General features: G+C 34.0%; 2 protein-coding genes across 3 annotated transcripts in view; one reads left to right on the plus strand and one right to left on the minus strand.

The window, feature by feature from the left end:
* Nucleotides 1-26,639, plus strand: part of LOC118187911 (ankyrin repeat and SAM domain-containing protein 1A-like) — a 411,400-nt gene that overhangs the window by 103,792 nt on the left and 280,969 nt on the right. The gene's annotated exons all lie outside the window — the stretch shown is intronic.
* On the minus strand, nucleotides 7,183-9,423 carry LOC146993376 (THAP domain-containing protein 5-like). The gene is made up of 3 exons (XM_085807271.1): nucleotides 9,295-9,423; nucleotides 8,063-8,220; nucleotides 7,183-7,599 (listed from the first exon to the last, which is right to left on the minus strand). Exons 2-3 carry the CDS (start codon nucleotides 8,213-8,215, stop codon nucleotides 7,204-7,206), a joined length of 549 nt encoding a protein of 182 aa, XP_085663397.1. The 5' UTR covers nucleotides 8,216-8,220; nucleotides 9,295-9,423; the 3' UTR covers nucleotides 7,183-7,203.

The following is a 26,639-nucleotide window of genomic DNA, read 5'->3' on the forward strand; positions in this document are numbered from 1 at the left end:
AAAATTTAAAAAATGTGTAAGCATATAAAAGATTTAATTCTCGAACTAATCTACAATATCATTTAAATTCAGAAGCATAAGCAAATCAAGTGCAAAACCAATCCATGAAAATAAATTCACTAATTTAGCAAATTAAAATTATTCCAAACAATTTTTTTTTTTAAATGCATAAATGAATGACTGTTGAGCAGGCAGGAGACAGATTTATCAAGGGGAAGTTGCTTCCAAACCTAACTCTCCAATCATTCAATTCGTGTTTTGTCATTCATGCAGGCAAGGGTAAAAGTCAAAACCAAAAGTAAAAAGTGAAGAATGTCCAAAAAGAATACCAATAAAGTGGTATCCTTAGAAATTAGCATTTAAGAATTAAAGTTTTAAAAGGAAAATACTAATGAAGTCTTGAGAAACAAGCAAGTAAAGTCAAGTATTAAATTAAACTTTTTTTTTAAATTAAATCTAAAAAAAAATTAATTTTTTATAAAAAATAATTTAGAAACTAATGTATTTTAGAAAACCTTGTCTACAGAAACCTCCCCGACACGAATATGCATATCAATAAAAAGAAACTAAAAAAGAACTAGACATAATCCATATAAACCAATAAGAAACATAAAGAACTAATTCACATTTTTTAAAAAACAAATATATACTTAAAAATATAATTTCATATCTAGAAAATACTTAAATACTACATAAAAAATTAAAAAAAAAAAACTTAAAGCAAGTAAATAGTAAGTTTTAATTCTAACTTACTTACTAAATGAGTGTTGGGGTCTGCAAAAGTGTTTTTAAAGAGAAGTAAGTGTGTTCTTCAAATTAATTATATAGATGGTGCTTATGTAGGTAAAGTTGAGTGCCAAGCTGCTATTGTTATATTAAAAATTTTTTGCAAACATTAATATTAAAATAAATAAATAAAAATAAATCTAGAAAAAATTAAATTAAAAATCCTAAAAGTATGTAATTCAAGTTTTAATTTTAACGATAAATTATTTAGGGAGTTAAGCCAATCAAGAGAGGTAAGTTTGCTTGAAGTAAAATAGAGTTAAGTGGTATTGTGAATTAATAAATGTAAACTGTTTGTAATGTGAAATATGTGTTCTGTTGAAAAATTGTGTAAATATTGCAAGGCAAATAATTAAAGTAATTAAGTAAAAATGAAATGTTTTAAAATTTAAAATGTCAAAAAATTTTCCAAAAATTTGTGAAACGAGGTCTTTAAAAAACCTCTAAAAAATTCCCAGTAATTTCCCAAAATTTCTTAAAGAAGTTAAATTTAAAGAAAGAAAAAATTGAAAGTTTAATGAACTTGATTTTAACTGGTATATCAAAACTTAACTAAATACTGGCTAAAGTATGGAAAATTAGAAGAAGAAGATTAAAATCTTCACTCAATTCGGGCTATAATTGAGACTTTTGAAAAGAGTTGGCCCTTTATTAGTAAAAGGAAAGAATCCAGTATTGATTAAATATACATATTTACAAATTTATTTACAATAAAAATTTACAAATAATTTCTTTACTCTTCTTTATCCTTCATTACCCTCCAGCTAAGGTTTAAAGTAATGTTATCATATCAAAAAGAGCCAAAAAATTATAAAGTAAAGTTAATGCCTGCCTTTTTAATATATAAATTAATAAATTTTGGTGATACTTGGTTATCAACTTGAACATTAATTAGTTTTATTATTTCTTCCTTTAAATCATCTATTTCAGTACATATATTTTTTATTCTGATTATTTGGCTATGAAACGTCTTTTCTATTACTTTTCTAGAGATATTAGAGTTCCAATTAATTAGTTTAATAGTATGAAAATGGAAATTCCTTCTTTTATCATATAATTTAATTTTGCTGTGTTTAATAATTTGCAGGTCTAGGTATTCAATAGTATCTTGATTCGTATTCGTTTTATTAAGTGTTAAACTATTTGGGTAAATTTTGAATTGCTCAAAAGTAGAATTATTATTGAAAGTTATAATATCATCTATGTATCTAAAAGTATGCGCAAATAGCTTTAATTCATTTTTATTTAAACTTCGTTGGAATTTATATTCAAAAGTAAAAAGAAATAGGTTACAAATTTGTGTAGAACAGTTTGCTCCCATAGGAATTCCTCTAACTTGCTGAAAGATCTTATTATTGAATTTAATGTAGTTATTAAATAATGCACATTTCAGATAATTATTCCCTCTTTCAATACTAAGGATGTCAAGTATGTCAGGAAAAAATTGTGGGAGTTGCATTAAACTACTAAAAATTTCTTCTAATGGTAGAGAAGTATAAAGGTTTTCAAAGTCATAGCAGTTAATATTCTTGATTGTTAAACTTTTAAAACTGCTGAGAACTGGAGCATTATTATAAATAATCCAACTATAATTGTGTTTGTTAACGAGTTGTTGGATTAAATTACAGATTTTTTAAGTATAATTGCAAATATGTAATCTATATTCTTTTTATAATTATTTGTACCATTAGCAATAAATCTAAATTTGAGTGGTGATTTATGAAATTTTAGGAGAGCATGTAGATTTACTAATCTATTGTAGCTAGACGGAACTTCCGATAGCGATTTCTCCGTGCATACAAGCATGAATTTGCGTTAAATAATGAACTCTCAGAATAATCCAGAAACTATATTTCCGCAATAAAAAATTTATTTTACTATCGGAATATCTTTGAACATTACAATGCAAGAGCAATAAACTCATTAAAGATGCATTAAAATTCCACATGTAATGTAATAAGATTTGATACTTAGTCCAGCAAAACTTGATCTTGAATATTGAATTTGGCTTTATAAAATGATTAGTAGAAGCTGAATTTTCAAATCATTCAATTAAAAATTAGTTCTGAAAACCAAAACTCCTCAATATCTTAAAAATTTCTGATATGTTATTTTTATCTCATTTATAGACATAATATCATGTTTTCATAAAATCATATTCCTTGAAAATCAGAATTTAAAATTTCAGCAAGGAAAATTTACATTTATTAGTCTTAAATATATTCTCAAATGTGTGGAAATTATAACACACACACACACACACACATATATATATATATATGATATAATTAAATGCTCTGGCTATGTTAAGAAAGGATTGGTGGACAGACTTCTTGATTTTCAAGTAGAGGATTATAAGGCAATTTTCCATACATTAAATAAGATTGCGGGAATTTTGCAACACAATGAGGTGTATTATTATATTATTCAGTAACTTGAGGTAACAATTTTGTCCATGCAATATTAGCCTGATAAGAATTTAATTTACAGTTTAATTATATTTGTTTGAGTAACTCGTTCAACTTTACCATTAGTTTGAGGCCCGTTAGTACTTAATAATTGTTTTACATTATGATTTCTTAAAAAGTGCTTAAATTTGGAAGAAGCAGCATTTCTATCACTTAAAATTTTCTTTGGTACTTGAATTTGAAAAATTTGTCCTAAACTATTTATGTAACTATCTGTAGTTACACTTTTAGAAGCAAAAAATCCATATTTAATGAGTAGCATGATCAATAATTAAGTGAATATACATTTTAATATAATTATAATAGTTTAAACCACCAACAGTATCAATAGATAATAATTCAAAAGGTTCACATTAAACCAAATCTCTTTTGTTTACTTTTCTTATTAAACTGACATACTTCGCAATGTTTACAAAAAATTTTAGCATCTTGGACAGACAATTCCTGACCAATAATATTGACAAGATTAATATGAGCCTTTTAAAGTAATTTAGTACAAAGAGAGATTGCTATTATGATTTTGTATAATCCTTGCTTTTTAATAGTTAACACATCATTAATTTCTTTATACTTAGGATTATATACATTATCTAAATTTTGATGCTCTTTAATTTCTTCTAATGAGAATAAATTAACTTCCAAACTTAAATGTTGACAAATAGGATTTCTAGTTAACATATCAGCTTCAATATTAGTAGAACTATTTTCATATTTTATATCAAAATCATGCATAGATAATTTTAAAGACCATCTAAATAACCTACCTGTAAGATCTTTAATGTTCTTAAGCCAAACTAAAGCAGCATGATCAGTGTGTACAGTAAAATAATTACTGAGTAAGTATTAATAAAATTTAAATGCATCACCAATACAAAACATTCTAATTCAGTAATTGCATAATTTTGCTCATAAGACCTTAATTTTCTAGAATGAAAACCAATTTGGATGTAGGTTCCCATCCTGGTGCTTCCAACAGCTTCTTCAGATGCATCTACAAACACATAATTACATATGTAAGATATAATAAAATATGATGGCTATGTTAAGAAATAATTGGCAACCTTAAAATTGACTATCCTAAATTTTATTTTCTCCTCCCTCCCCAAGTTCATCTGTTCTCCCAAATTCAAGATCTTTCCAAATTATTCAATTATATTTCCGAATTTCTGGGTTTACGCATCCATATTTCTAACCCTGTGATTAAAATATTATGCATGTAAATATATACACATAATACCTACTAAGTTTTCTCATCGTACAAACTTCTAATATATCACATATGTATAATAATATACAAAGATTACTTAAAAGTAACATCCAAGCATACAGTTTATATTTTAAATGAAAAAATATTTTGATGTGAAAAACATTAATATAAATCTAAATTAATTGCTGGTATGTAATGGACAACTATTGCTGTTACCTATATAAAATAATACAGTACAACAAATGAAGTCTTTAAAATTATTGATTTATGTAACATATTTAAATACAATTCCATAATTTTTAATATTTTAATACAGAAACAAGAAATTAAATTACAAAAATAATAAAATTACACATATATTTACTAATGCATGTTTAGAGAGCAATTAAAATTAAAAAAGTGAAATGCACTAAAATTATTTTCAATCCAAAAAATTATATTGGTATATTTCTAATATATTCTTTGTTAGTTATGCTTACATAGCAAGTGTTTTTAGTTTTCTTTTATCTGAATATTTAGAAAAGCTGTCATTTTTGAATTCACAATAATTGTTTAAAAGAGTATTTGTGGATGAGTATATAAGCAGTTGCATAATTTTACGTGACAAATGGTTTTTACAGGAAATAATTTTAATTTCCTTACACATAAGAATTTCTAATGTCATAGTGGATATTAAATTACGTTGGTTACATACTTGGAGGAAACTATTTTCATATTCAGGGCTTATGAGCTTCTGTATGACAATAAAATTATGGAGTATTACATTAATGACATCAGCAGATGGGTACTTTAACCCACCTCTATCACAATTATGAATATGTTTGAAATTGGAAGGAATTATTAGTGGTTTTTCAATAACTAAATTACCTCCACAGTCATCATATTTTAGCCTATTCATAACTGAGTGGCAACATTATCCAGCCAAGTATGCAATTAAAGGTAATTTATCAACCATAGTTTCAAGATCATTATCTGTGACATTAATATGCTTGAAATTATGAAAATATTTTACAATAGATTCATGGGAACTATCATTAATCAAATCAAAAGAGTTAGAAAAATCATCGATAACAATTGTCCCTTTACTTTTCGATATCATAGTTAGATTTAATACAGAACATGCACGTAGTTTGTTTTCTACTTCAAAAACCTGTCGAAGTGATATATGATAATTTGTTCCAGCCATCCTGCGATATAAACTAAAACAATGTTCCAATTCATCTGTCTGAATTTTACCGGGCAAAAAATACGACATGTTGAGTTCACCTAGACAATACCTACACATTTCTATCATACACGTTGTTGTTAATATAAGAGCAAAAAGTGTCTCTTTTGTCAGCCTACCCGTATCACTCTTCATTTCTTTCCATTTCATCAACCAATCAAGAAAATTATTTAAAAATACAAACTTCTTGTCTGATTCATTCCATACTAATGGTTTACAGAAGTCATCACAAGAATGTACCCCCTTGTTTGGTGTTTTAACATTCATTATTGAAAACCACGACGAAAATATTTTAATATATGCAGATGTTTCGTGAAAATTTAACAAATTATGCTTTACTCCTAATTCTTTCAGGCCTTGTGATGTTTGATCGTTGAAAATTTGTAAAGCCAGTTTCACGCTTTGACATTCTAAATTTGTAGGCCACAGAGCTTTACGAGATATTGTATATCCATATTTTAACAAATTACCACTTTCAGCTTCATACATATTTTTTAAAGTAAGAAATGAAGAGGTACATACATTATTTGAAGACAAGTCAAAATTTGGAAAATACATAGCTTGTTCAGGGTTTTTCTGGTTTAACCAGTTGTTACGAACACATTTAATAATATGAACAGAATCAACTGCATAAAACAATGGACGAGTTGCATCAAGAGGATGAGGAAATACAAAATTTGATAATGGATTATTAAACAGAGATATACATCTTCTATTAATGGAATTATTGTCACTAACAACAACAATTACTTTGAAACCTATTGCTTCAAGACCAACAATTATTTTTTTCAAAACAGTGAACAAAACTTCAGCTGTCATTTTCTTCGATGGTAATATATGGACAACATCTTTAAAGCAGCACAAAATACTCTGTATCATAAATACATGTGCACTAGAAGCTATGTTATCAACTTCCTGGCCAATTCCAACAAGATCTCCACTTTTGTAGTCAAGAAAAGGTCTGATGTGAATTTCATCCATCATTAATGAAACATATAATTCATGCTCTTTCAGATAGCAAGCTTTTTGCTTAGCATATGCCAAAAACAACATATCATCTGTTTCCTTTTGGGGATTTACATTTTAGAACTTATTTTATGTATAGTAAGTACTTGGATGAGGCAAAATTAAATTACCCGATTGTCGGACAAATTTATATGCTTGGGGCGATAACAAATAAAACATAGAAGCTAAAATTAAGGTATTGGATGAATATTGACGATTTTGGGGCTTACATTTTACAAGAGAAAGTTGTTCAATCATGAACTCAAATAAAATTTTATCACCTTCATTTGTGAAACTTAAAGATTTCATCAGGTTGATTATAATTTCAATCGAATTCATTAAGTCTTTAGTTTCTAACATTTCAATATGATCAAGTATTTCATGAATTTCATTAATATTACTTACTTTTATAGGTAACTCATTATACTTACTACTGATATGAGTCAATAACTTATTTTGAAACAATACAGATAATAAAAGATCTGCAGTAATGTGGACTGCATAACGCAATTTTACACAGTGCATTTTAAATTCAAAAGCATCAAGATATTGTCTTTGTGCACAACGTTCCAAAATGTAGAAAATGTATATTGCGTACAACAGGTTAAAAGTTCATTAAAGTCTGAAAATGTCCTCGATTTATAATACTCAGCAGCCGATAATTTACTATGAGCAATAGCTTTCATCATGAGGTTTGCTTCTCGTTCCATTTTTTTCTCATTCGGACTTTTTCTCGAACTACGAGCTTGTGAAGATAAATACGATCGACAGCCATCAAATATGCTAGGAAAAGCGCCTTCTTTTAGTTTTGGTCTCTGCAGTGAAGCTTTAATGATTTTTCCATTTTTTTCATCGAAAGCTGATGTTTCCCAGATGAGGTCATCAGGTTGAAAATGTTTATGGCACACCTATTAAGTAAAAGGAAGACATCATGTAACTAACTTCTTAAAACAACCAACTGTAAAGCAAGATCGGATCACTTTCCTTATAAATAAAAACATTCAAGCTTTGGCAATGCTTTGGGCAGGTTAAATTTTAAATGCATATATGCAAATTAAAATTTTCTTTCAAATATTTAAGGATCAGTTAACACTACATATAAAAAATCTGATCATGACAGCATACGACCTCCCACCTATTCTATGGCTTGTACAGCAACGAGCTTCGAAGTATCATTTGCCCTTGATTGTTTGTAAATTAAATGTAATTTGTTGATTCATCAAATAGAAAACTATACACTGAAACCTATTTATACATGTTGGCGGGAGGTAAAAATTATAGCTTGCAGAAAGTTTCCATAGCAGACTAAGAATATTCTTAGTCTACCAACAATTTATTGAATCTTAATAAATTAATTAGGATTACACCTACCCGAGAATATGGAGTTGCTGAGAAGTCCTTCCTAGGTATATTTCTTAGCCACCTCTCTCGAAGAGCATCATTTTTGGGAAAGGAAAATGTATGCACCTTTTCAGTACCTTTATAATTTCCCCGACAACCAGTTACACAGCATTTAAATGGCATATTTTCTGTAAACACAGTACAAAAATCAGTTATATAAATACTAAATGTTATAACAATTTAAATTTGCATAATTATACATTGAAATTCGATACACCATAAACCAACGGTGGAGAATTTCAAATGTCATTCAAACATTTGAATAAATGAGACTTCAAGAAATTCGTATCTGAAGAACACCTAAGCTTCTATTAAGATATCTATTATTATACTGAAATTATTACTCGCATCAATGATGATAATTTTGATATTTAAAACATGCTGAAACAGTCAAATGAAAATAATACCAAACTTCAGGTGAATCATGTTTAGAATATTTAGAATATTGAACAGTAAAATATATACCTGAAATCTGAAGAAAGACTTTGTTTGGTAAACTAAACACTATTTATGGAATGTTAAGATGAATTTACTGCTTTAATATTTAAATACATTGTATGCAAATACACAGTATAAATTTAGAAAGCACATAAAATACATCTTTCAATAGTGATAAGTTAATATATAATTAAACTCACAATAAAACAAACGTTTTTACTAGACTTCTTCAAATACTGAACGCTTTGATCACATAACTTTAAAAGTTTGCCATTCTCACTTATACTTACACTCATTATACAATGCACTCACATTTATTCTACACACTCACATATTAGCGTACATACGTTTGTTAACTGATATACGTAATTATTAATTTAACTAGATTTATTGTATAGGTTTACTTTTAATTACATTTTTAAAAACTGTTAAGCTTTATATAAATGATTGGGTTAAAAATTCGTAAAACAGTAATGAAATAATAAAAAACTTTTATAAAAGAAAATACGTAACATTAGATACTGCACACATAAAATTAAAACTTCGGTGATGCACTTAAACAAAATATATTAAGTAAATTCAGAAATAAGATTAATAATAATAATAATGGCTAATCAATACGAAGATAAACATAATAAGTATACGTGTGTTACTAATAATTAAGCAATTAATACTTAATTTAATTCAACATTAGTAATAGCAAGCGTTTATTTCAATAAACAAAATATAAAGTTACATTTACATTTCAATAAATACGAACTTACCAAGTATTTCTTCTCCCCGACAGCACGTGCTAACATTCCAGTCTATGTACACCGCAAAGCAATGGCTTCCCAATTGAGAATCCAAACCTCGAGAACATCACGTGGGCCTACTAACTTTGACGTCACGCTTGTTTCTACAACCTGCCCATTGGCTTTATAATCTAGGAGGCACTGGGCAAGCACACAGGCCGAAACGCGGGGTTCTTCAATTTCTGGCTAACTACCTCCGCGCACGTGAAGTAAGAACAGCACACCTCGAACTCGTTTCCATTCTATTTAAATCAGAATACTTCCGCTGATAATTTGAATAATCAATAAGTTTTTGCACATCTTTCTGTTTAAACTCTTGCTCTCTTTGTTGCACAAAGAATAATTTATCTAAAGGCGTAATTAACTTTCGGCCTAAAAATAATTCTGCTGGGGTTTTTCCCGTAGTATCGTGATTTGCCGTTCTTAAAGCAAAAGCTAATTCATTTATGTAGCCATCCCAGCGCTTGTGATGTGTGCTAACTTAACTGCGAATTATATTTACAGTGTTTTTATTCACTCTTTCTGCGATGTTTGCCTGTGGTCTATACGGAACCATTTTGATATGGCGTATGCCAAGTCTAGTGCATATGTTTTCAAATATTTGACTAATGAATTGTTTTCCGTTATCGCTAATGACTTTTATCGGTGCACCGTATTTTAAAATGTATCTGTGTAAGAATGCATCTGCGACTGTTTTGGCTGACGCGTGTTTAAGTGGAACAATTTCTGTCCATTTTGAAAAGTGATCTACAATTACTAAAAGAAAACGATTTTTAATTAACTCGCTCTGGGGAAAGGGACCAAGAAGATCTATGCCTAAAATTTCATTCGGAAATGTAGCGCGAATGCTATTTAAGTACCCGGCCGGGCTGTAATTAATATCATTTATTAACTGACATTGATTGCAGGACCTGACATACGCCGTTACTATTTTGTATAATTGCGGGAAATATACCGCCTCGCGTACCCTTTTTAAAGTCTTTCTGACAACTAAATGACCGGCTGTTTTCACGTCGTGTAATTCCTTCAAAATGCTTAATCGAAGCGAGGCTGGGATGACTGGTTTGTACTCGAGATTTTCGTTTGTTGTTTTCGTATAAAATAATAAATTATCTATTATTTCATAGTTTTCTGCTCTATTTCTTATCGCATCTATATCTGTGTGCTCAAAGCTTTCGGGGTCTTTCAAATATGCATAGATATTTCCAAATTCAGGATCAGCTTTCAGTTCAGTGATAATCGTATCTCTAGAATCTAAAAGTTTTGAAGTCAACACAGCGCATTTAAGTTCATTTCCTTCATCGTCTAGTTTTATACGAGAAAGTGCGTCAGCTACATTGTTTTCCTTACCCGGTTTATATTTAATTATGAGATTATATTCTTGAAGTTTTAAAGCCCATCTTATTAACCTGGGAGTTAGGTTTTTCCTCGAGTAATGTCTACCAACAGCCGCATGATCCGAAAAGACTGTTACTGGCGCTTTGCCGAAATAAACTCGAAATTTGTGTACAGCCATTAATACGGCTAATGTTTCTCTCTCTGTAGCTGTATAATTCCTTTGTGTCTGATTCAACGTTTTGCTAAAAAATGCCAGAGGATGGCTATTTTGCATAAGAACCGCACCCACCGCATAGTCCGACGCATCTACTGCAATTTCCAGGTTTTCGTCCCCCTCCGGGAATTTCAAAACAGGGGCATTGATGAGCGCTTCTTTTAATCTTTCAAATGCAGTATTTGCTTCCGCTGTCCACGTAAATTTACTTTTCTTTCTTTTAATTACTAACAGTGGTTCAACAATATTAGCGAAATCTTTTATGAAAGACCGATAGTAAGAACATAACCCAAGGAAAGAAGAAAGTTTCTTGGCGGTGTTGGGCGGTGGGAAATTCTTGATTGCTTTTATTTTTGAATCTTGCGTTTCTATACCCTTTTGCCAAATTTTAAACCGAGATATTTAAGTTCTTTAGTTGCGAACTTGCATTTTGAGGCGTTAATTGTAAGACCGGCCTCTTTTAATAATTTAAAACCTTCTTCTAGATCTTTAATGTGTTGTTCCAACGTACTACTCGTTATAATTATATCATCTAGATAGATTAAAGTTGATTTTCCTAGGACAGGCTTTAGAACAATGTCCATAGCTCTCTGGAATGTTGATGGGGCCCCACACAACCCAAAGGGCATGCGTAAAAATGCATAAGTGCCCGATTTTGTTATAAACGCGGTTTTATGTATGTCTTCGGGTTTCATAGCTATTTGATAGTAGCCAGACGTTAAGTCCAAAGTAGTCATGTATCTTGTAGATTTGATCTTTCTAATAATTTCCTCTATAATCGGCAAAGGGTAAACTGGGAATTTAATAATACTATTTAGTTTTCTGTAATCGATAGCAAACCTCCAAGCCCTTTTATCCGAAGGAGGAAACTCGTTCTTTTTCCTACATAGTACGACTGGACTCGCGTACTCACTATTTATGGGCGTTATTATTTTATTCTTTAACATCTCCTGAATATGTTCTTCGATGATTACGTCTTTTTGTTTATCATAACGATACGGTTTAGTCCTACAAGGTTTTTCGGCAGTTAACTGTATCTGATGCGTAACTATTTGACAGCTACCAGGCTTTTCTGAAAACAAGTTAGAAAAATTACTCACCACTTGCTGGATGGCTTGACTTTCATGGTCATTCAAATGGCTAAGGTCAACTTGCGGTTGTTCCACAGGTTCCACCACCCTCTGGTCCATCTCCAGCACAACAGAACTGTCTTGAAAATTCAGTTTGGCCCTCGCGGCCCTTAAAAACACCATACCTAAAATAAGAGGATTTTGCAGATTCTTCATTACAAAAATTAATACTTTGAGGCTTTCCTCTTTTACCTGTATGTTTAATGATAATTTCCCGATGCAGTGACAGGTTTTTCCTTGCGCCGCTATAATTTCGGTATTTTTGGTTTTAAATAATCGTAACCTGTAAAAATTCTTTTTGAAGAATGTTTCGCTCATAAAATTACCTTCTGCTCCTGTATCGATGAGGGCTTCTACTGGTACATCGCCAACCAGGACTTGTATAATTGGTAGATGTGAGTTCTTTACGATGACCGTATTTAAGTGTCTTTTTGAGGGTTTTTTTAAAACTTCTGGGGTCTGGACCCTCGCTTTCACAGGCCCCTCTACTCGTTTAAAGCTTTCCTTTCAACTTCTGCCTTCCGGGTACGCGTATGTTTGTTTTCGAATTTCCTTTTTGGGCCTTGACCTTCGAGGTTCGATGAGTTAGCTTGATAGCTCTTTCCCCCCATAAGAGCGGTTTGCATTTCTGGTTTGCTTATTTGAAGATTGCCTTCGGGTACTTTGAGAATACGATGCCCCTCTAGCTTTTTCCGCTATTCTGCGATTTTGAAACTTCACCGCCAATTCGAAGAGCTCCTGCAATGTGCTTGGGTTTCTAATTTCGAAGTAGTCTTGAACAGCAGGTAACAATCTTGGTAAGATTATTTCAATAATCTCCGCGTCGGGTTTCTTCCCATACAGCATATCCGTCAGCTTAATTTTTCGCAGAATAAAGTCCGTCAACTCTTCTATATCCCGTTGATAGAAACTATATAGTTCGGCTTCCAGCCTTGCTCGATCTTTCATTATGGGGAAGGCCTTTACTAACGATTTTTTGAAATTTTCAAATGTATATGTCTGGCTTCCAAATTCCCCTAATAAAAATTTGCCTATATTCTTCCACCATAGCGCGGCTTGTCCTCTTAGTGCAGATGTGGCGATGGCAACTTTTTGTCTTTCAGGCACAGGGTAGAGCTGAAAGTGATTTTCTAGGCCTTCTAGAAATATCGCCACCGAATTTTTTCCGTCGAAATTGACGTTTGGCTTGATTGACGCTCTCAAAGTCTGGACCAGGTATCCAAATCCTTCCAGTTGGCTTGCCATTTCTTGGTGTTGTCCCGCGGCTTCCATCCGATTTTCGGCCATTTCAGTTCGACAAGTGTTCGGGCGCCAATGTAGAGTTGCGCGCCTCCAACCTGCACGCAACCAAGAGGTGACTGTTGAAACTGGAATTTAGACAGAGTCTTTCTAAGGGTTTAAGTCCCTTTTTATTCAACTTAAGAAATTACAATTGCGTGCTCTCGACGCTCACAAACTACGCCGACCCGGCGGTAAAATAAAAATAAGAACCTGAAAAGAAATAATAACAAGACTCTAACTACGAGGCTCTCTAAACGTAACTAACCTCACCGCGTTTTACAATACCGCTGCTAATTCAGCTAACTTTGAATATCACGTTGAACAATTAAGAATTCTTCGAGGCAAGCACACAGGCCGAAACGCGGGGTTCTTCAATTTCTGGCTAACTACCTTCGCGCTCGTGAAGTAAAAACAGCACACCTCGAACTCGTTTCCATTCTATTTAACGCAGAATACTTCCGCTGATAATTTGAATCCTTGCGCGTTCTACTAAAATTTACATACTCTGGCATTGGCAGTTCCAGGGGAAAGAAAGGCTTGACAGGAAAGATAGTTTAAACTTAAAATAAATATAAACCCTACAAGACATAAAAAATTTTCATATTATGCTAAAATTATTATTTGCTTTGTCAATTTTGGTGATTATGAACTTTTGTTTTAAATCCTGTAAAAGAGGAATGAGAATATTCCACTGTAAATTGCTATTAAATTCAATTTTTCGAATTCTTTGCTTGAATTCTTCTAATACTGCATGTTTCCAAGCCATAAAGGTAGAATTTGGAATATTTAATTTGAAACTAGTTTTAACTATAAATTCGTCTATATTTTTTACGAAACTTTTAAAACTGTGAGGTTTGTTAATTTTTAGTACTGGTCTAAATTTGGAACCTTTTTCCATTAAAATTGTTAAATGTTGGTTTTGAACTATTGCTAAATTGCCTGTAATAATATGTTGATGAAATTTATCTATGAAATCTTTGTATTGAAGCTCTTTGCAGTATCAATGGGCTGCAGAAGCTAATTCATGGTGGTTAATTAGCAATTTACTAAGAGGTATTTGATACTTGAAAGCTGGTGAGATCTGTACTTTAGTAGTTGGAAAAAGTTGTCGACTATTTCTGAAAATTTTCCTAAACTGAATATGATCATAGTTAGGATGAAGGAAATTCATTTTGCAGTAATATTTATTGTATTTGTTATTTGTAGAGAACTTATAATTGCAAAAGTCAGTATTAAGGTCTTTGATAATATTGTGCCCTGTAAAATGCTGTTTTACAAATTTTATAAGTAATTTTAAGAAATTGTGCTTACAAGTATGCAACCAAGTAATTATATTTTTAGTGAAATTTTCAGTAAGAAAGTAATTATTAATATTATCGTTTAACTTTTTTGTATCTATTGTTGAAAGAAGTTTATTTTTTTGTTTATTACCTGCTCTGGTTCCTCGTAGATATACACTGGTGTGCAAAAATTAAGGACGAAGTCGAAAAATTAGCATATCAGCTGAACAAAGAGGCAGAGCGGACAGAAAGACCAATCAGGAGATTAAGTAAGGTGATGTCGGTAGCACATGCGCAGATATGCAGGTAGACGTAATGGGGGAGTGTCTGAGTAGTATAAAGCATGTTGTCGGTGTAAGATCAGTATTTCTGGCAAAGAGATTGCACGCCGTATAGCAGTTAAAATCACACCGAGTTGCTGCCTCAGCGAGAAATGGCAAATAATCAATCTGTTAGACGACATCTGGATGCTTTTACCCGAGGTCGAATCATTGGGAAGTTGGAGGAAGGCCGCAGTGTGACAAGTGTGGCTGCAGAGTTCGGAATTGCTCACAGCATCGTTTCACGACATTGGAGACAATTTCAAACTACATGAACAGCTATCCGGGGGTTTAGTAGTGGTCGTCCACGAGGAACCACACCCGCAGATGACCGGTATATTGCCTTACAGGCCAGAAGAAACAGGCGGCAGGCAGCGGGACAAATCGACACACGACACAGGCGACTGGACGACCGATATCGCGTTTTACCGTGGCCAGAAGACTGCACGGTGGTGGTCTGTTTGCACGACTCCCTGTACGGTGTGTAGCTCTAACGCCTGCCCATCGGATAAGGCGTTCTCTGTGGTGCCGGGAACACCGGAATTGGAGAGACAATGAATGGGGACGAGTACTCTTTACAGATGAGAGCAGATTCAGTCTGAGTAGCGATTCTCATCGCATACTCATCTGGAGAGAGCGGGGAAGCCGCAATCATCTCTCGAACATCATTGAAAGGGACAGGTATGGAGGTGGCGGTGTTCTCGTTTGGGGAGGCATCATGCTTGGTAGTCGTACAGACCTTCACATCTTCGACGCAGGTTCAGTCAACGGGACCCGTTATTGTAACGAGATTCTTCTTCCATATGTGCGTCTTTTTAGAGGCGCTATGGGTCCGCAGTTCCTTTTCGTGGACGACAATGCACCATTTCATCGCACGGTAGCTGCCGAACAGCTCTTAGAGAGTGAGGATATTGAACGTAGGATTGGCCGGCACGATCTCCGGATCTCAATCCCATCGAGCATGTATGGGATTTTCTAGGCAGATGCTTGGCAGCTCGTATCTTACCACCAGTAACGATTCCGGAGCTTCGATTGACGTGCAAGACGAATGGGCAGCAATGCCTCAACAACTCATTGACACCCTCATTCTCAGCATGGGCAGACGCTGTGAAACCTGTCTAGCAGTCAGGGGAGATCATATCCCCTATTAAAGACCGGATGTTTCTTGCTGGGCACCCATCACAGGGATGTTTCGGCTTTCAGTCGCATTGCGCTCCATGCTACTTTTTTAATAAAGCTTCTTTTTATCCCTCTGATTTCTCTTTTAGTAAGTGTTGCTTACATTACTCATGTCCTTACGTGTTGGGGATCTTACGGTATTAAATGTGTAGATTAGGAAAGCTTTTGTACAAAGTTATATTGAAAAAACCGTATCGTCCTTAATTTTTGCACACCAGTGTATATATATATATGAACAGCTTTTCTTTTCTTTTTTTAGTCCAAAGGGATTTGAATCCCGAAGGACTATTAGTTTCGTTTTGGCATTTTGCGTCGGACGGATAAATGTCGGTTCACTTTTCAAACTGTTGCCATAAAATGTTAGAGTCCTGCATTATATTTGAAGAAATTAAATAGTGAAAAATCTGCATAAATGTATGTATATTTCTCGTATTGTCATAAAATAACGGTACATAGACTCATCGAATTTTGAATAACGTAATCCTCCAACGAATATGAGCATGTGGAAGACCAAATTTGAAATTTGAAATTTGTTTTATGATCGATTTCCTATTTTTTAAAACTTTGACGAATTTTTGGTTAACAAACTCAAGGATTTCAAAGCGAGCAATGGCAACGTTGTGCCGAAAAAACATTTTTATCTCCAGCGCGTGAGTCTCTGTATCGGAAATTCTAAAGATATGCTCGTTTTAAAACTATTTTGCGATATTGCTGTTGCACTGGATCTTATGGTTTAAGTGCGAGGAACATGATATTTAATAAAGAAAGGTAACACACAAAATGTTAAAAAACGCCTCTTTGAACGTAATTTAAAATCTGAAACATTTCAGATTTTTTTTTTTTTTTTTTTTTTTTTTTTTCGATTTCAGGCAACCCTTTAAATGCTTTGATTTTTACTATTGTTCCGAATGTAATCAAAATTTTTAGATGGCAAAATCTTCGATGCCTTAACTTCGCATCATCTTTAATTTCCCAGTTTCTTATTGTAAACAGCTTCCTTTTTATCTATTACATACTTAAGTGATTTCTAATGATAAAGTCCCTACTATTTCACGTAGCGTAATCTATCCAATTATTAAAATTATTTACACGTTTTACCATTTGAAAGTACAAAATGGGCACTTACTTGCCTCTTCTATCATTTCTCCCGATAGTAAATTTCTTCATACATTTGGATTAGACAAATATCTAGTAATTTTTTTATTTAGTTAACAAATTTTGTGTTGTCAACCCCCAAAATATCTTTTTTTTTTTTTTTTTTTTTTTTTTTTTTTTTTTTTTTGTGGCTCGTCAGCTACTTTAATATCATGCATTTGGCCCGCGTGCAGTTTGAGACCACTGGCATACAGTTCCGTAATATAGGTTGGTATTAAAAATATTTTTTACGTGTTTATACATAAATTAAATTAAAAATATCCAGTAAATTAAAATATTTAAAACATGCAAAATTAACATACATATATATATATATATGTTAATTTTTAACAATTAAACGGGACAAAATGACAAACTGACCGAGACGCGACTAATATTTCTTTAAATAATTATTAAATATAAAGAATTTGACATAATTTTACATAATATAAAAATTTGACGTTATCGAAAATTTAAATAATTCTTTATCGTAGTCACACAACACCGGGCACACTTAAAATCATCCAGGGTTGCGATGGTGCTTGTGGGGCCTAGGTTCGGGAACAACTGCTGTATGTAATTAGATAATTTTCTTTCATATTAATTCCTTAAATATTTTATTACCCTCATGTCCATTGTTTGCACTAATGATGTTGAATTAAGAGAAAGAAATTCCAGTCTTTTATTTTTCTTAATGAGAGTGTACAGTACATCTAAATGAAGGTAGTACAATTATCGAGAAACAACAAAATTTTCTTTTCCTTGTGGTGTAATTTGATGTTCCATACCATGTCTGAAAAGTTCCGAAAGTCATCCATGTATTTCTGTTGGAACATTCAGGTTTCTGTGTACTGTACTAGTAAATTCCTTGTTCTTAATTCTTTAAAACATCAAAGCATGGTTTTTTTTCTTCTGTTATTAAGTTTTCAACTCAGTATAACACTGTGATGTGGTTCGTTGCTCTTTTATATAGTGACAGTGCTTATAGCATAGGGAGCCATTTAGTGTGACAGTGAAAAATAGCATACATGTACTTGCCAGACACAGAATGATTGATAACTGACTTGCATCATGCTGGTGTTGCGAAACATTAGTGCATATAGCATTGACATATTCTCGAAAAATCCCTAAAATATATCAAGAACTGTTAAATTCCTTTTCTTTCTGCTTCTTCCCAACTAAGTATTTATATTATGTATTAGTTTATTAGTTTGATTTTTTAGATTTGACACGAAAATAGTGGCTGCCCTAATTAATCGGTAACCCAGTTAAACAAAATTGACTTACATTGTGTGAGCATATTCCATAGTTTCTTGAAAACCAGGGGGAAGACCTATTTCGTTGTCTTAGATTTGTCACTTGTTTTTGACTAACTTTTGGCCTCTGGATCCAAAAATAACCTCAGTTTTATTTATCACGTCCAATTTTTAATCTACAGGATCTTTGTTTTGAAAGTTATGCAAAACATGCATATAAAGGAAACTAAACATAAAACTTAATATACTTTTCACAAAGAATAGTTTTATTTATACAAAGGCTAAAATGCAAAATTAGACTTAAATTTTGTTCACACAAATACACTGCTGGCCATTAAAATTGCACCACCAGGAGGCAATAACCTGACTAATGTCAAAATCACATGAAAGGAAGAAGAGGTTGGGATATGCAAATGATTAATATTTCAGCGCATTTAGGCGACGAAGGATGGAGAAACGACATCTGAAGCATTGCACTAACGAAAAGTTGTCTAGTGGATTTCTTATTCGGAAAGCACCTTGTAAGATAGTAGTTTGCTCAGAATACCGTGTTATGCCTCGTATAATAATAAGAAATGTTTACCAGTAAGTATCGGAATTCGAAAGAGGCTAGATTGTGTCCTGTCGAGAGTGTGGATTATCATTCCGTGATATCTCCCGTCGCACAGTTCGACATCCAACCGCTGTTATGCGAATATGGAATCAATGGATTGCTGAGGGTCATAGTGAACAGCACGTAAGATCTTAAAGCCCTACTATGACCAACGCCCGAGAGGACAGACATATAGTGAGGTCATCCGTGCAAATTTGTACAACCACATCACGGACCATTAGTCAGGAAATGAGCATTAGTGACAAAAGTACCATTAGTCAGGAAACGGTCCGCATCCTCATTGGCTGGCAACGCGGATACACCAAGTATCTCTGTTTTTTATTCATTTATTTATTTTGTATGTGTGTGTGTATGTCGAACAGCAGAGCTCGTGAGAAGCATTGGATGCAGTCGAATTGGAAATGAGCATTATTGCAGCACTTTCAGTATCCCCTCGTGCGGTGCATTGATGTTTGCAGCAGCGTGTACTATCAGCAAGGCGGCTATTACTTCGGCTTCCATTGACAATGCAACATAGAGAGAGATGGCGACTCTGGATATTGGAGGCGAACGACAAAGCTGGGTATTGGAATGGTACAATGTCGTCTTTTTAGACGCGTTCCGATTCTGCATGTAGTATTCTAATGGTAGTATACGTGTCTGGAGGCTCCGAGGAGACCGCACGTCGCCAGCTTGCATTCGATACCGGCATAGAGGCCCTGCACCTGGTGTGACGGTTTGGGAAGCCATTGGTTTCACGATACGCACATCTCTAGTTCGGAACGACAGTAATTTGAAGATTATTTAATCATTTACACTATATATTATGAAATGTATAGTGTAGCGAGTATGTGTTAACATGCGATGTAGCCAGGAAAATGTTTAATTCCGCATGCAGAAAAATTTATCTTTTGCCCTTGTATGGCCATGTACTTTGCGCTTGTATTGTTTTCGGAGTGTAGCTTCAGCTAGTTGCGGGATTCGTACGATATCCGATTAGTCTATGTAAGCCGTCCGTCCGGACCTGCTCTCACCTGTCACCTGTCTTCATGCCATACTGTTTACGTGCAATAGATATCTTCTTTGTATTTGCTTTCCTTCATGATGCTGCAGTTTTAATGGCCAACTGTGTAGTATTTTTTTTTTTTTTTTAACAAACGGTAAACATGCATATTAAGGTAAAAATTTTCACTTATGGCTTTTCTTGAATTGTTTAATTTTTGGAAGTTCTCACTTGACGCTTCAACAGTGTTATCTCACGCGTTTGAAACTGTTTCTTATTTTCTTGATATTAGTGTTTCAAAACTTGCAGGAATTATGAATTACAATATTTAGTTCTAATGTTTCTTTGAACCACTTCTTTTCATTATATTGTTGCATGCGTACGGGTTCCTAAAGGATTAAATGCACACAGAACCGATGATAGCTTGATAAAATTTATTTTCCCCAAAGAAACACGTCACAATTCTGGAACTTTCCACAAAAGCACTTGTACAGATCTTCTGAGTATCACAACACAATCAGTAGTGATACTTCAAACTACTAAGATTGTTACACACAAATGCACGATAAAGCGCATTTAAAGGGCGAAGCTCATGCGGAGATCTCAATAGTCATCCTATGTGCATCTCATCTACCTTGGTGTCGTGCCTCCATAACCTTCAAGTCTTGGTGGATTCGCTCGCACTGCTCATCACTGACTGTACGAAGATTTTTTTGGGAAGTTATCAAGATAGCTATATAAAAATTATTATTTTATGCTCATGTTGCATCCAAGCATTTTGAAGCTGTCCAAAAGTTCCTGGACAATTTCGCTGTAAATTTGTCCTCGTTAATTCCAAGGAAATCTTTGACAATATTTTTGATTGCCAATCAAGCCTTCTTTTGAAGTTCTGTCAGTGTTCCAGTGAAATGTTAATCTTTAGAAGCTACCGAATCTGTGTGGCCATTAAACACTCCGTCGTTTATCTTTTCAAATGACAGGCTACGAAATGAGATACCTGAAACAATCTCATTCAGTTGACAAAGAACTAATTGCTTCATGAGACACAGTTTTATATGCTGTGGGGGAAATATGTTCTTTCTGTCAACAAGTGGCTGATGTAAAATGTTTAGGTTGCCAGTTTTATATCAGTTCTTGTACAATTCGACTGCATCCAATGCTTCTCACGAGCTCTGCTGTTCGACATACACACACACATACAAAATAAATAAATGAATAAAAAACAGAGATACTTGGTGTATCCGCGTTGCCAGCCAATGAGGATGCGGACCGTTTTAAGATCAACACAGATGCTCCATTGATGTACGTGATTTTGCAACAAATCAGTGACTGTCTTTATATCTTCATATTCTTGACACAAACTATTGGGACTGCACCAAATAAATTTTATTTGTGGAAGAGCTCTTCGAGCTACCAATGAACAACTGCCTCTGAGCTGCATTATTGGCTGAAATTCCCAACTCTTCCATTAGACCATGTACGTTGTGGCAATACACAAATCCATCATCACTTCGAATCTGTTATTCTAAAGTAGGATACCTTAGCTCTTTTTTCAAGCAAGTTTTTCTCTTGCGGTGCTGATGATAACAGCTCTGACGCTTTCTTGGTTGGCCCCAAATCTTGTGCCAAATTATTCACCTCTTGCGGGTCAAATCCCTTACGAACGTAATTATCTTCAATTTCAAAATCTTCGTCGTTAAGGTCAATTTGATATTCACCAGAATCGTATTCCTGTATTTCCAAAGAGAGTTAATTCTTTGAAAATTGGCACTGGGAGTTCAGCTGAGGGAGGCACTAGGCGTATAGCTGATGGTAAACTAAGATAAACTATTTTACATTTATTTTTCTTGTTTTATCCTGGCGTTTTCCTTGTAAAAGTAACAATGACTTGAGTGATCTTTGGGCTCATAGGTATCGTCAGATCATAAGTATACCAAATGGAAATTTAGAACATATTCGCTCCATCCACATTCGTAAATTCTTGACACACTACTTGCACACTTTGTGAGGGACCCATGATTAATCTTGATCACAAATTTTCACTTTAAAATGGGCTTGCCTGACAAATGTACTGGTATTTGCCCTTTAACTGGGAATGATAAAACTGCCACATATATGACAAAACGAATCGGGTCTGTTTAAGCATTTTCGACGCGAACTAGCAGAGGCAGACACAGGGAATGGTTTCAGTTCATATATAAATAAAAACTAAACGCTGCTAACTTTGTATACAAGCAAAAACTCGGAATTCCACATCAGCATGCGCTTCACTATGTTAGAATGACACACAACGTTTCATTAGAGTATCACAGGCGTAACTGAACTAGTGTAGAAAAGTATGCACCTTTCACTGGTCTCATATGGCGTTATTCATCCGGCTCCAGTCGGAGGATTTATGTCAGCCAACATGAGAGCAGTAGTACTACCTATGATCCACGCTTGAAGCCGCGGAGAGTGGTCACATGCACATAAGGTGCAGAGAAAAAATTTGATGTGGTAGGAGAAAACCAACTACAGTTTTGAAATCAGTATCCCTATTTAACTCTAAAACTGCTCAAAAATCGAACTCAACAGAAATTGGGTTACAAATTGTTCCCCAGTGTAATATTAAGAAACCATATTTGGAAGATTACAAAAACATTGTTACCAAAATATGATAGTTATTAATATAAAATTAAAAAAAATAAAGACTAAATACTGATTTTGACACTTTTGAAAATGTTTCATATTTTCTTGATATTAGTGTAATTTGCAATAATTATGAATTACAATATTTAGTTCTAGTGTTTCTTTAAACCACTTCTTTTTATCATATTGTTACGTGTGTACGGGTTCCTAATGGATAGCTTGATAAAATTTATTTTCCCCAAAGAAACACGTCACAATTCTGGATCTTAACACAAAAGCACTCGTGCAGATTTTCTCAGTATCACAACAGAATCAGTAGTTACACTTCAAACTACTAAGAACGTTACTCTGAAGTCAGGTCTGAACTAAAAGCTGAGAACGTATGCTCTCTGCTGGCTTATATAGTTTTGCCCCGGCCGCCGAGAAATCTCTAGTACCTTCCATTTCTCAAAATTATTGAAATTCATATACTGTTAAAGTTAGATATAAGGGCCGGATGCGTTTACAATTACACCTATAGTGTTATTCAGTTGGAATTATACAGGAACCGGACCAAAATGTCGCCTAATATTCGCAAAATTTGGCGATTTCTCGCCAAAACTATTGTCAGCTTGGCGATATGTAGCCAAAACCACTGTCAGCTTGGCGATAGCTCGTCAATTTATAATAAGTAAGAATTACAGGATAACATACGCAAAGACAAATTTCAGTTTCAATAGTTCAGAATTGATTCGCAAAGAAAATTACCGCCGAGAAATCAATAAAAGATAATCGGTCTTTTATCAAATTGGAACGCTTATTTCGGTCGTCCTCCGTATCAGATAACTGACTGATCCGCAATCCGGCTGCGCGTTTCGCCCGCTGGCTGTTGCGCCTCCTGTCCCTCAACCAGCTGTTTCGGAATATTCACCTTCTTTATGAAGCTTGATTATATCAAGCTTTTACTCTAAACTGAGTACGTATGTTCTTGAGTGAAAGAATCACTTTCATATTTTCTTTTTGCACTCATGATTATTACTATTTTAAATGGGCATTAAAATTTAATTACTATAGATTTGCATGTCAGAAACTGATAGATAAGTTAATTCAACATTAAATTTCACAAACACTCGATATCACCTTTTCTTTTAAACACATCAATATGCAACTTTTGAGGCAGGAGGCTTCATGCTGTTTTAAATTATCCAGTTCACCAAATACCTTTGAGCAGGGTATGCACTTAAAAGTAACTTTATGAATTTTCATGTTTTCTTAAATCTCTCTGACTGTTAAAACCTTCCGAGCGTTCAGTCCAGTTTTTTAGATGAGAAGTTTCGTGACGTTCCAAATGCTCAAATTCACTAAATTTCTTAGGACATGCACTACATCTGTAAAACCTTTCATAACATTTCGGATGTCTATTGAAATCACTTCTTTTCGAGAAAATCTCTGAACATATTGCATAAGTAAATTTTTGGAGATGAATAGCTTTATGAACCCTTAAGGGCTATTCACACTGCTGCTTATCTGTGCTAACGGACTCAGTTCCATGCACCGACTAGCTCCGCAGATTATTCAAGAGATAAACCACGCGTGAATGGCCCTCTAAAGTGAATCGCTTGAAACACATACTGCACTGGAAAGTTGTTTTTTTAGTGTGAATTTTCATATGTCTACTCAAAGCAGTATGTCGGACGAATGACATTCACTCTGGGTTTCCCAGATTACATCACAACCATCATTAGCTCCTGTCTAACAGATAGACACTTTGTCGTTCGTGTCAACCACATTATCTCTTCCCCCAGGCCCATTAGGGCCGGAGTCCACAGGGCAGTCTTTTGGGCCCTATCTTAGTCAACATTTACACGAACGACATCCCACATACCACCCTCACAATGTATGCAGATGATACAGCAATTCTGACACAAAGCGCATCTCATTGCTCAGTTATACAAGCACTACAAAATCACATCCACCACTGGAGTCCTGGCTAAGGGCCTGGAAAATCCAGATTAATGTCATAAAGTCAGACAGTATCCTCTTTCACCACAAGAATAAAATTCGATGCTAACTTGCACGTCAAAATGTACGATACTCCTATCCCCTGGGTGAAGCAGACCCGCTACCTTGGTGTCACATTAGACCACAAGCTTTCATGGTACCCCCACATTTCAAGTATTCTCAAGAAATTCCGAGCACGTAAATTTACACTGGCCTCCTTAATTGCTCGGAACAGCGTTCTCTCGATTGACAACAAGTTACTCATTTACCAAACCATTCTGTATCCAATTCTCACCTGCGCATGCCCTATTTGGGGGTACGTTTGTCTTACTTCTATACAAAAATTGCAAACTTCACAAAATGTTGTTTTAAGAGAAGCGGTGAATTGCCGTTGGTTCATTAGAATTACGGCGATTCACTGTGAACTCAATATTCCTGAGATTAATTTTTACATGGCCAAACTGGCAGAGAAATTCTTCTGGAAAATTCCAGATGTCAATAATGCTGCTATTCTAAATTATGATTATTGTGCAAGTGAAAATAGGATAAGGCCAATGGCTGTCCTAAGGTATATTACTTAAATACTTTTCATCATTATGTGTGTGTGTGTATTTAATTATGGCAAAGCACACTAGGGCTATCAGTCTAAGGGGAGGGATGCCTTCGTGGAGGACTTTCTAAGGGAAACTGGCTCGTATACACGTTACACATGGGGAAAACCACGAAAACACCCATGCAGCCAGCCAGCCCGTTCGCGAGATTCGAACCTCGGCCCGAACTACCAGTGTTCAGCGACTTTACCGCTCGGCCGCTGGTGGGCTTTCATCATTATGTAATTGTAACTTTCATTTTTTTATATCTGTATTTTTACTTATACCACCCTTGATCCTGTATTTTTGCTTTTTCTGTAAAGTTCCCCCAACTTACCACTTAATTGCTTTGGATTCTTGTTTATACCAGATTAATTGTGTATTAGTGTTTTGTCAATACTGGCATTTCTTTTATCTATCGGGGCACTGCTCAACAGCAATTCCATCCTTATTTGTCCGAATTTATGTGTTTCACACACACAAGTTTACACACACACACACACACACACACAAAAAAAAAAAAAAAAAAAAAAAAAAAAAAAAAAAAAAAACTTGAAATTTTCTCTGCAGTGTTGGAAGACATAAAAGATTTTATTTCTCTCGTTTAGTTTCTGTTGTGTTTAGCCTTTTTTTTAATGTAATTTGATAAAAAAATGTATTATATGAAATTAGCCTTTCATCTAAATTAAAATAATAATCTTCAAGATAGATATTTACTGTTGTGCTTCCTGTCTTGCGTTAGGGTTAGCATAATTATTTTTGGATTCTTGGCATCAACGATAGTTTGGTGGTTTTTTAGGGTCCATATTACGGGAAATATAATGGAAATATTTATTAAACTTGTTTAGTTTGTAACAGTATTTTGACACACGCTTATGTCAACGGGTGGGGGCAGTAGAAATACATTAAAAGCATTTTTTGCTTTTTGCAGAAATAAGAAACTCATGAATATGACGAAAACGACAACTAACTCTGTTCACTCTGTTAAACACTCTTACACTCGTACAACGTTCTGAAAACAAACTAGGCTGCAGCCTTTTGCTTAAAAACTAAAGTAAGGTGGAGTTATCTAACTCCATAGTTTTCACATTCTTGACAAGTTATCGGCCACTCAGCCAAAATCACATCATCGGCCAGTCAACGCAACCACATTGTTTACCGCTGATTGGCCTCTGAAAAATTTGCAGCAGGAAAAAAAACAAAGAACCAACAATGGCCTCCTTTTCTCGTACGGAGTCATAATTTAACTTATAATAACACCTATAAACTTATGTAGGGTAAGAATCTAGCATATACCCTTAAGTATTGAGCATAAACTTATGTCTGTCATGAACATAAAATTACAAAGTTACATATTTCAGTTCTATAACGTATATACAATATTTATTCC

Source organism: Stegodyphus dumicola, chromosome X1 (assembly GCF_044657685.1).
Source record: "Stegodyphus dumicola isolate Sdum_Otavi_A_Nest chromosome X1, ASM4465768v1".
NCBI lineage: Eukaryota > Metazoa > Arthropoda > Arachnida > Araneae > Eresidae > Stegodyphus > Stegodyphus dumicola.